At 42.4% G+C, this 12,603-nt stretch overlaps 1 protein-coding gene across 1 annotated transcript in view; it reads left to right on the forward strand.

The window, feature by feature from the left end:
* Nckap5 (NCK associated protein 5) overlaps nt 1–12,603 on the forward strand; it is a 788,185-nt gene that overhangs the window by 305,315 nt on the left and 470,267 nt on the right. The window contains exon 4 of the mRNA XM_059280499.1: nt 5,980–6,113. Coding sequence (XP_059136482.1) covers nt 5,980–6,113 — 134 coding nt within the window. The remainder of the gene's footprint in view (nt 1–5,979; nt 6,114–12,603) is intronic.

Here is a 12,603-nt window from a genome sequence, read left to right on the forward strand (position 1 = left end):
TATTTCTGAAGTGCAGGTTCCCCTCTCCTACATTGATGTTTCAAAATATCTGACAGAAAAACAACTCAAGGAAGCAGAAGTTTATCTTGGCTCAAACCAAGTATGGTCTATCACAGTGGGGAGTCAGGGTTCAGGGATATGAGTTAGCTGGTCACATTGCAGCTGTAGTTAGAATGTGGAGAGGTGAATGTTGCTGCCCAGCTCACTTTCTCCTCTGTATTCAGCCCAGGACCCGAGTCCATGGAATGGAGTCATCCCCCTTCTGGATGGGTGTTCCCACCTGTACTAACCTACTCTAGAAACTCCTTTGTAGATGTGCCCAGTTTGTCTCCTGGGAGATTCTAGGTCCTTTCAAATTTATGACACCATCCCACCAAGGCTGAAAAACAAGAAGCTCATGGGAAAACCAAAGTGACAAGCTAGATAATTAACCTCATGTCTTCTTTACTGCATGAATTAAGATGCTTATAATGTTCAAAAGTATGAACACTTTCACACACGTATGTTTACTTCCTGCTTTTCTGGTTGTTTGATGGTATCAAGACCATATTTGAATGATGTTATATTATGAATTAAATCTTACCATGTTTTTCTTCATTCAGAATTCTAATTGATAAGTAAAAGGATGATTGACTATATGCAATAAAATTAATTTTCTTAGCTGGTCATGGTGGCACATGCTTTTAATCCCAGCACTTGGGAAACAGAGGCAGGGATATCTTGGTGAGTTTGAGGCCAGCCTGGTCTACAAAGTGAGTTCCAGGATACCTAGGGCTGTTACACAGAGAAGCAATGCTCAAAAAAAAAAAAAAAAACAAAACAAAAAACAAAAACAAAAAACAAACAAAAAACAAAAAACAAAACCAATATGTTTTCCTTGTGTGATGCAATCATCTGTGTGTACTGAAGTGTGAAGACCAGAGGTTGGTGTTTGGTGTCTGCCTCCACCGATCTCCACTTTATTCCCTGCGACAGAGTCTTTCACTGACCCCAGAGCTTGTTTAGCAGGCTAGTGGAACTAGCCACCTTGCTCTGACCTTCACACTTGGGGGACACGTACTTTATCCACTGGGTCATCTTCCAGCCTAGAGATTTCTTTTGCTTAAGAAATGTCATTCTATTATACGACTCACCTGTGGCTTTTCCTATAGGGCTCCCCCTTGGCATAGCTAGCACTGAGATGCATCCAACTGTCCGTCTGTCCCCTTTGCCCTTGAAATTCCTGCCCATCCCTGCTCTGCTCCCTGTCCTCATCTCTGTTATCCAAGTCGCCCTTTGTCCCTCCTCTCACTTTAAAAAATCATGTTCTATGTCTTTTTTTAGTTAGAATGAAAGCTGTGTCTCCCTCAGGTGATGTTATCAGCACTGTGGATATATCCTGTACTGTTTCTATCCGTGCATCACCAAATCTGATTCTGATTCTTCTGTTACAGCCAACAGCGCGTGCTTTAAAAAAATCAATACTGAAGTTCTTTATCTGCATCTCAGCTTCTAGAATGACCGAATCTTTCATAACTAATGGAGATATTGAATTCAGAGGGCTTATGGGGAAAAATACTTCACAATTTGTCTGAAAAGCAAAAATGGGACCGCAATTAGATGCTGTAACTATAGCTTAATTTAGATCCATTTGACATGGGGTTGATAGAAATTGGTAGAGTTTTTAAATTAAAACTAGCTTTTTTTTGTGAAAACATTAGTTTAATTTCTACACTGATGTGTTTGAATTACAGAACTCTCTCTCTCTCTCTCTCTCTCTCTCTCTCTCTCTCTCTCTCTCTCTGTGTGTGTGTGTGTGTGTGTATTTGAGATAGCAACATCAAATTGAACTGAAGATTATTCATATGGAAAAGAAAGTGACCCTTCAATATCATAGTGAAAAATCATATGATCTTATTTATTTATTTATTTACTTATTTTTGTCTTTAGAGATAAGTCTTGTATAGCCCAGGATAGCCTCAAACTCCCTAAGTAACCAAGGATGACCTTGGACTTCTGACTTCGTTTCTTCGGCCTTCCAGGTGTTGGGATTACAGATAAGAGTGATGCCACCCAGTTTATGCTGTTCTGGGGATGGCACTCAGGGCCTTTGGCCTGAAAGCAAGCACTCTGCCACTGAGCCCCAGCCCCAGGCCCTCTTTGTTTATTTCTGAGTTAAGGAAGGTCACTGTTCTCTCTGCAGAACTTGTCAACCTTCCATTGCATGTGCTTTTGAACTGTTTAATACATGGCTTTTCCATCCGACGCCACCTTATCATAGACTCAAAACCCAATCTTATGAATTCTATAAAATGGGCAACTAACTGTGCATGATCCTTCTATACAGTGAGTATTTGTGTATGATACTGATAAAGGGTTAGTTTTTCTTATTATGTTAAAAACATACAACATAAAACTTACCATTTTAACCATTTTTGTAGAGGATTGGCTTTAGGACACTTTCCTTCCACAAATACACTTTCCATTGCTTTCCAAAGCTTCCAGAATGTCACATTCCAGGAAGACAGGGTAAAGATTTTATTCTGATTTGTCCTGATCTCAGAGAAAGTAAATGATTGGGCGAGTTCAGAGGGAACAAAGATAGGACTTACCAAGAAAGCCAGCTCCAAAGTCAGCAAGGGGGAATATTTCTAGCACAACTGTGCATTACTTCATGCTCTAAAAATACAAAGTATATTTGCATAGGAAAGGTGATCCTAATCTCCTAGTCTCAGACAAGTGTTGAATGTGATATATAAATATAAAAGGGATCTTAGATGCAGTGGATGTTGTGGGTGCTGTTTGAACTCAGGATTGAAGAGAGGGATGAAGTGATGCTGTGGAAGGGTATGTCTGAAGGTTGAGCCTGGGAAAAGCCCTTGGTGGCATCTCATGCACCATTATATAAGTGTATGAGTCTGTGTGTGTGTGTGTGTGTGTGTGTGTGTGTGTGTGTGTGTGTGTGATGTCTGCCTGTGCATATGTGTGCAGAGGCCAGAGGAGGATGTCTTATGTCCTGCTCTGTCACTCTCTACCTCATTCCCTTGAGGCAAGGCCTCTCACTGACCTGGAGTGAGACTGCTGGCCACTAAACCCCAGTGATCCTCTTGTCTCCCCTCCCAGTGCTGGGGTCACTGGCCCTTGTGGATTTTATGTGGGTGCTGGAGAGTCAGAGTCAAGTCCTCAAGCTTAATCAGCAAGTTCTCTGACTCACTCAGCCATGTCCCCGGTGCTCAGGGGCCTTTTAACCAGAGGGAGCACATGGCCAAAGCCCTGAGGCAGGGAGATGTGTAAGTATTTTTCAGAGAATGGCAATATACTTCTAGAGTATATTCTGACATTTTCTTCATGGTCTTCAGGATAACTTTATCTTCATAAATTAGAGCTGTAGTTCTGGAGAGATGGATCAGTGGTTAAGAGCACTTGCTGGTCTTGCAGAGGACCCAGGTCTGTTTCTTAGCACCAATGGGCTATCTTATAACCATCCATAATTCCTGTTACAGGGGATTTAATACCTTCTTCCGAGCTTTGCAGGCACCAGGTACTCACATGGTGCACAGACATACATGTAGGCAAAACACTTATACCTGTAAAAATAGACTTAAAAAAAATCAACCTGGAGAAAATGCATCTTTGCTCTCTGTTCCTGCACAGGCACATATTGAACCCTGGATATTCACAACAGAGTTACAACTTTTGATTTATCTCAACATGGAGCTCCTCACTTCTCTTCTTCCTCACACAGGAATGGAAATCCCTTATGGTGAACCATCACATACCTGACACTTACCATAGAATTGTATAATCTGTACTCAGAGTGTTCCATTTAGCAGCAATGACTGCAGTTGGGTGCTGCAGTTGAGAAACAAGAACAAGAACAAAACATGAGGGAACTGGAGATGGCATTGCTGCGGCTGAGTCAGTATTGTAAGGAAGGCCTGAGCTATGTGCAGGAGCAGCTCTTCTAGGCCTGGGCTGTGTGCAGGAACAGTTCTTCCAGGCCTGAGCTTTGTGCAGGACCAGCTCTTCCAGGCCTGAGCTATGTGCAGGACCAGCTCTTCTGGCCTTGTCAGTTATGCATGTCCTTCTGTGAGATCAGTTATTTTGGCAGGATTATAAAAGGAATGAGTGGTTTGGCCTGCTTTTAACCTCTGAAAACCCAGTTGGACAAAATTAAAACAAATTCTTGAACATTTTTCTCAACTCTGCATTCTAACTCAGGGCTACTTATTTATGTTTTTTTTAATCAGGACCCCTTTTTGACTGAGACATTTTTATATGACCAAAGGTATACAGGTGTTTAAAATAAAACAGATGCTGACTGTAAATCATAGTTATTTGTTTAAAAACCATTCTTCAGTGTATATGTAATTTTACTATCTACTAAAAATGGAAGCAGATTTTCATACTAATGAAATGGACTTCCTTGTTTATTTTGACATCAAGAATTAAGACTCATGGCTAAATATTGAATACTGTAGTACACAGAATGTCTTGAGTGTTTTCAGAGTTGATGGATATTATGATTTTGTATTCACCAATAATGAGTTCAGTGACATAGCATAACATGACAAAAGGATGTCCACAATCATTTCAGCAGTTGCTAGAAATTCTGTCTTAATCCCAAGCTATAATGCATTGAATTCCTTCTTGTAAGATGCTCAAGTAGGCAACTCCATAGCAAGAGTTAAACAAGCATCTGGACATAGTCCAGAGCAGAGAGATACTAATCGGATCCATACATGCTGAGAAATGATGGCAGAAAACACCCCGTCCTCTGTAACTAAAGCGTTATACTTCTATAAGAGCAGCAGACTTTGCATGGACAAAGAAACACTGCCATTTGCAAATAAGGGAGCTTTAAATCTGAGCCAAGGTGTTCAGGCAGTGTCTCTTGGTGCTGCATGTCACACAGCATGTGTAGTGTACATGCTGTGGCTTCAGAACCAAGGCTACAGGGAAACAGCACAATGCAGCATGGACATGGGCTGCCACAAACACTTTGGATTCTTTATTTGTTTGATTTTGAATTAATTTTATTTGTTGGCCATTCATAAACTTTGTTTTCAAAACTTTCATGACCTCCCTCCCCATATTCAGCCAGTGACTGAATTGTGGGGTTCTGACCCACAATTTCAGAAGCTGTGGTCTAATTAACTTGAGATTCTTGGCTGTTCTATGCAAACAGTGACACTTCCTTTAAATGATATTCCAGAGATTGAAGAGATGAAGTCATTTTGAACAGACACTGATGCTTTAATATCTGAATGACTATGACTTTGATGGGAGTATGGGGTCATAGTTCCTTACAAAAGACAACTTGGCTTAATGGAAATTACTTCACTAACAGAGTAAAGCCATCCAGGACTCAAATTCTTTCACCTTCGGGCTTCTGTGATCCTGTAATCCTGTGTGTATTTATGCTTATACATAGGGACCCATATGATGCCCGAGGATGGTGTTGAAATATGTCCACATCATTTCTTCACTTTATTTTTTGATCCAGGGTCTCTTACTGAACATGGATTTTGCCTTTAGAGCTAGAATGCCTGGTCAACAAGCTTGTGGTGTTCCACCTGTCTCTGGTCCCTAGCACTGGCATTATGAGTCCTTGTGGCTATGACAGCTTTTATGTTGGTGCTGGAGATCTGAACTCAGGTCCTCTGCATACTTGCAAGGCAAACATTTTGTCTGCCAAGCCTTTCCTCTAGACCAGCGTTTCTATGATTTGAATACAAGTGTAGATCTTTGATCCTTGGTTTCCTGGTGTATAACAAGAGGTTAATAACAGAATTTACTTCACAAAACTGTTATCATTGTGTGTGTGTGTGTGTGTGTGTGTGTGTGTGTGTGTGTGTGTGTGTGTGCATTTTATGTAGCTGGACACATAGCCGTGAATATGAAGCTCAGGTTAGCACTTAAGAACCAGCAGCCAGCTCTCCTTGTGTCTTGTTTTGCTGCCAACCCCTTCTGAAGGCCATGCCTTTGTGTGTTTCATAGCATGAGAAGCTGATACATGAGTTGGAAGAGGAGCGACATTTACGGCTACAGAGTGAGGAGCGGTTGAGGGAGGTGACCCTGGAGTCAGAGCGCAACAGGATCCAGATGCGTGGCCTGCAGCAGCAGTTTTCCAGGTATTGTCCCTCAGTGAGCACTCTGCTCCTGAGGTCTGGCCCCCTCTGCACCAATCAAACCTCCGACTGACTTTCTGAATGGCCAGCTTTTGTTGCCTTCAGAGAGTGCTCCAACAATCCCGACCTTCTATTCTGGCCAAACCATCCCCTTCACAGCTTGGTTAACCCCCTGGAACTTAGTTCGACCTGACATGGGTTGTCTTTTCTTCCCTGATGCCTTCCCAGAGTGTTGTTCAGTGGGTTTGCTGTGGATTGAAGGTCTGTGGGTATGCCTGTGTACAGCCGTCAGCTAGGACAATCAGATTTTGATGGTCATCCCAGTACTGTTTTATCATGTGAATCGAATTATTTGGTAAATTCTTACTTTTTTCCTGAGTAGCAAAAGATAAATAATCATGGGTTTATTTCTTTTACAAAGATACTTACTTGGGGGAAGGTATTAAAAATGCACACTGCTCTTGCAGAGGACCCGAGTTCAGCTTCCAGAACTCACATCAAGCAGCTAACAACTGCCTGTATCTCCAGCTTGAGGGGACCCGATGCCTCCCTTTGGATTCCTTGGGCACCTGTACTCACATGTACATACGCCTTCCCCCAACACACACACATACACATTTCTACATAACTAAAAATCAATTTTTTTAAAAAAAGACATGTCTGAAATTTGAAAGGAAAGTTTTAAAAAAAGTAGTCCTCCTTGGGCCTCGTTTTAGCACAGTCCTAAGTTTTGAATTCTAGTCAGTTAATACAGGGCCCAGTGATGGCACAACTTCCTGTGCTAAAATCTGTTCAGTGCTAAGGGAGAAAATACAATTGTGCATTAAAGTCCTGCGTCGAGGTTCAGTTCTCCCGTGAGGGACAATCCACGCTCCTTAATAAAACTGGAAAACACATTTTATTCCAAGTGTCTATACTGAGGTCATCTGAGGCCGTGACATGTTTGAGAAGTTGTCCTAAAATGTTAATGTGTGTGAGCACGGTGTGGGGACCTGTATGTCCATTATGAAGATTTTGGTGACAGTTGATTATCTCCCTCTGTGGTGGCAGGGTCACACCCATGCCTTGGCACACACGCCAGTCAGAGAGCACCTTGGGCGTTAGTCCGAGTTTCCCACCTTTTCTGAGACAGTGTCTCTTGTCACTGTCACCTGCTGTGTACCCCAGGCTAGCTGGCCTGCAGGAATCCTGGAATTCTCTTGTCTCTGCCCCCCATTTCCCCCATGGGAGTGCTCGAAGTGCAGACACACAGGCTCTGTTGTCTGCCTTTATTTGGGTTCTGGGAGTTTGAACTCAGGCTCTCACACTTTGACAGCCATTGTTTTACCCACTGAGCCGTCTCCCCCGCCCCCGCCCTGAGTTTTAATATGTGTTTCAGGGAGAGAGAGAGAGAGAGAGACAGAGAGAGAGCACTCAGCTCAACCTTGAGATCATTTCCCTCACTGTGGTGGCTAACACACACTGTGGCTGCTCATGTCCTTGGTTTGGGGGCTTCAAAGAACATGGCAGACAGGATGGATGACTCATCTGTATTCATGACTGTAATTTAATACTTGTCAAACTCCTGAAATTACGCAGGTGGTATAGAAAAGCACTAATAAATACTTTAACATTTCCATGGCCCTCCCCTCTCATGCTGCGACTCCTACCCCCTTACCCTCAATTCTCCTCTCCTTTGTGTGCACTCTCACTTTCTGTGGAGCAGCCAGTAATAACAGAGGCTCTCCAGTTCAGCTTGAAGCACTGGCGTGCAATACTTACCGTTTTAATGATACAGGAAGGAAGCGGGCGGGGCTCACTCTTTGCACTATCTAATTGAGACATCTCTATATTCAAGCTATTGATTTCCATGATGGGCCACATAAGACAGTAAATTATTTTCATACGATGCTAGGTGATGCTGGGTCACCAGTTGTAAATCAAATGACAATCCCACATAGATTTGAGTTACACAAGAGTCCGAACTCTATCCTGGGCTGAAAGAGAAGATAATTATATGTACAATAAATAGCGGTTGGTTTCCCATCCTGCTTTTGTGAGGATATTTCCCACTGTAATCAGGTTTCTTATGTAGAGCTTAAATGGCCTTAAAAAGGTCAACTGTAATTACAGTTAAAGAACTAATAGAAATCAGCCAGGGAGGGGGGGCATAGATAACAGATAACTACATGATAATTTGGGATCATTGAACTATTTTTGATGGCCTTTCACATATCAATCTTTAGTTTTGAAGGTATTGCTGGTAGTGGTTGTTTATACAGTTCTGTTCAAGTCTTTGTAAAGTCCTCAGTGTTGCACAATATACCTTTGGGCATGTTTGGCAGTTGGATGGTCATACGGTGATTTACACAGTAATCCAAACTATTATGTTGAACTTGAAAGCTTAAAAAAAATACTTAGTTTAATTATATGTATGTGTCTCTGTGTGGGTCTGTGCACAAGAGTGTAATGCCTGTGGAGGCCAGAAGAGGGCATTGGATCTCCTGGAGCTGGAGTTACAGACAGTTGCAAGGACCTGTGGTGGGGGCTGGAGATTGATTTCAGGTCCTCTGCAAGAATACTTCTTGCTCTTAGCCACAGAGCTCTCTCAACAGTCCTCCAATTTAAAACTTTTATATTCACATGATCTGTTATCATTTTCCACCCTGGGTTGACAGTTCTCTTTTATATGTGTTAATAACCAGGGGTATGAAATTATTTTTTTTCCCATGGGCAGATGTTAATTTTTAAATGGTTAGTGTGCTGCTTTCTCAGATTCCTATGACTTAATGGAAGGTTGATTTACAAGAAGGCTGGTGAAGGAAAAACTGGCTCCTTCATAGAAGCCACACCCTAGAGACCCTATGAAAGAAGGTCGAGGGCATAACTAACATGCCCACACCAACTTCATTACTTAATAAGGAACATAGAAGGAAAGTAAAGAAGGGGTGTTTTCAAATTAAGTCTCCCCCAGAGGTGAGGGGACCCTTCCAAAGGTGAGTTCCTTGAGGCAGTGGCAGTGTTACAGGCCTCTTGTGTGAGTCATTGCACAATCAAGGACATTTTCCCACATAGGATGGTGTTTAAGCCATTGCCTGCTGGTGTAGATGGCCGAACATGTGTTATGAGAGGTTCCTGCTGGAACTGTGTAAAATTCCGTAATTGTTCTCCGCCTCCTCACTCTTTGAGCTGGGTGTTCAGTGTGTGTGTGTGTGTGTGTGTGTGTGTGTGTGTGTGTGTGTGTGTGTTCAGTGTGTGCGTCTCTGGTTAGCCAAGCTTAGCAGTGTAGACACAGCTTAAGGCAGTGCTTTTCCTCCTAGGCAGAGATGGAGATGGGCAAAGGCCCAGCCTCATCATCTCACCTCAAGTTCGTGAAACGTTTGTGCCTTGTCAGACTCGCCTGGAGGCATGCTTACAGGACTGCCGTCTCCAATGGGCAGGTCTGCTGCCTTTGAATGAGGGGCTTTGAGGGATCAATTCATGAAGAAAGCAGCAGCAACTCCCAGAGTACTGATCTCACACAAAGCCTTCCATGATTTGCGTGTATATCAGACTTGGTTCCTCAGGAAACAATCTAGTGAATTCATGAACCTGAGAGCTGCTGTTCTCTTTAAATCAGTGTGGTGTGTGTGTGTGTGTGTGTGTGTGTGTGTGTGTGTGTGTGTGTGTGTTCATGTGTCTCTATCTGGGTGTAGGAGAGACATGTATGCCACTGTATGTGTGTGTAAAAGTCAGAGGACAACTTTGGATGCTAGTAATCACCCTCTGTCTTGTTTGAGTCAGGGTCTCTTGTTCACCACTGCATACCCCAGGCTAGCTCACTAGTGAGCATCTGGATCTTCTGTTGCCTTTCCCCACCTCACAGTAGGAACACTTGGATGGCAGAGAAGTACTCTTGCAATTGCCTTATGTGGCTTCTGGAGATCCCAGCTTGAGCCTTCACTCATGTGGGGCATGCACAATGAGAGCTTTACCCACTGAGCTGCCTCCACAGCCTGGAAACTACCTGTCTATCACAAATGACCACTTCTATTATGCACACAACAAGAACCAAGAAAAATGCAAATACAGACGAACAGGTCTTACTTATTGGGGGTAGAGCTGTAGACGAAAGACTTTTGTCCCGACTTAGGGCATGCAGGCTTGATATTTGTTAATGGGTTAGCATGCTGAGGCATGAATCATCAGATGACATTAATGACTGCATAGAACTAATAGTAATGTCTGGTTCTGTTGCATAGCAGCTCTGTGTGTTGCTGTTTGTCACTTTAAATTAAAATTGGTTTAGTAGACTCAACATCTGGCAGGCATATTTCATAAACCATTTCCTGTCAGCAAATGATAGCATGCCTGAAGTGTCAGAGTGTTTCCTAGGTAGCCTTGGAGTGTTCCTATTGTGTGTATGTCAATTGTTGTGCATCTAAGCAAGGGGAGCAACTGTACTGTGCCACTCTCCAGCAGTCAGGCTTAGTGACAACCACCCATATAGAGTTCAATTGCTCACTCCCTACATCCCATGTTTCTTTGCACCCGTTCTGACCTCCTTCTTCTCCAGATCCCTTATCTTCTGCCTTGAAGCTGTTTCCTTCCTTTCTGTACCAGAGGTTCTCCTGTCACAGTTGACTTAAGCACAGTTGACTAGATGTTTAACTTCAAGAGGCCATAGGGGGTTGATTTTACCATTTACCTCATTCAAGAATTACTGTTTCCATTATTAACTCTGAAGAATTTATATGATCTTTGGGTTCTTTTTTCCTGTTCACTAGGAAGCAATAGAAACCTGCCATGGAAGTGGGTGCAAAGGATCATATTCATATATATATGAATATATATATATATTCATTATATCCTTAATTATTCTTTCTTTGTATGGATCACACATACATTAAAAGAACATCTTGGGGGCTAGAGAAATAGTTCAGTACTTGCTACTCTTGCAGAGGATCCAAGTTCAATTCTTAGGAACTATGCTGGGAAACTCACAATTGTTTGTGACTATACTTTTAGGGGATCAAAAGCTCTCTTCTAGACTTGGCAGGCACCCACACACATGGGTGGGCTTACATACATGCATACACACACACACACACACACACACACACACACACACACACACACACACACACCCTTATAAATAAAAATAAACCTTAAAAAAAAAACTTTGAAGACCAGCTTCCCTAGATCTCTGGGAATGAAACATGCAGAGAGGAACCATGTGTTTACCTCTGGCTGGTCAGGAGCTCCTCTGCTCTGCTTTTCTCTTCCTAGACTATCAAAGACCTTGATTTAAAACTTCAAACATTAAGACTGCTAGAAGAAAACATAGACAGTACCCTCCAAAATGTGGGTGTCAAAAAAGACTGTCTGAATAGTATTCCATTGGCAAAGAAATTAAGGGCAACTTGTCAACTTAGCTCTGAGCTTGGTTTCCCTGAATGCCTTGTTCCTTCTGATGAATGTAGAGGGTAGTATTTTTTTCTTTTTCATACAGGTATATAATGTTTTATTTTATATTATCCATACCCACTCCCCCTTTCAACTTCTGAGGGACCTACTAAATCATCTCTTTATATCTTTTCTTAAAGTAATTTTTGTCACCGATATCCCACTGAGTCCAGTTAGTGTTGCCCATGTGTGAATTGGTGTGTAGCCATGCATTGGCCATGTCTATGAAGGAAAGTGACTCACTCACTTCCTCAGCAATCAATCATCACTGCCAATAGCTCCTCAGATAGGAGCGGGCCTTTGAGCACCCTTCCCCATTCCATGCTGAAATTCAGAGTGGCTTGGTCTTGTGTAGACAAACACAGCCTCTTTGAGTTGATACATGTGATCACCATGGCATGTCCGGAAAGACATCATTTCACAGTACTCCTCCCCTACTCGCTGGCTCTTAAATTTTTCTGTTCACTTTTCCTCTATGTCCTAGAGAGCAATTTTCTATTGATTCGGGGTTGCTATTTCCACACCCTTTGCAAATTTTTTTTTCTGGCTGAGACTTTTCATGAAAATGGAGCACTCTTATTTGCTACTCTGTGTAAATATTCCAGAAATTCAAAATGGCTAAGAAACATTGGTTGGAGGATACATTTCCTCTAGATTGTGACAGTTGGAGGAAATACTTTAAACATTCCCAGTGAACATAGCACAAGTCATGTTTCCCTCTCTGCAGTTTGTGTGTTAGTGGTCTAACCCCAGCAGAGCAGAGGCAGCAAAGATAGCCATAGAGAAAACTGGAAAGAAAAGCCATTTCAGCCTGGGTGACTGTGAATTTGACAAGTCTGGAACATCCTGTTCTTCTGTTGTATTTTTGTCTATACCTAAGAAAAGTGAGACTGTAACGTGTTATTTCTCAAAGTTCTAAAAATGAAACTCTTAAGCATTGGGCTGAGGAGATGGCTCAGTGGGTCAAGTATTTACAGAGCAAGCCTGAAGACCTGAGTCCACTCCCAGAACTCATGTAAAAAGCCAGGTATGGTGGTATGTTCTTGTAATCTCAATGCTGGAGAGGCAG

Source organism: Peromyscus eremicus, chromosome 15, assembly GCF_949786415.1.
Source record: "Peromyscus eremicus chromosome 15, PerEre_H2_v1, whole genome shotgun sequence".
Taxonomy (NCBI): domain Eukaryota; kingdom Metazoa; phylum Chordata; class Mammalia; order Rodentia; family Cricetidae; genus Peromyscus; species Peromyscus eremicus.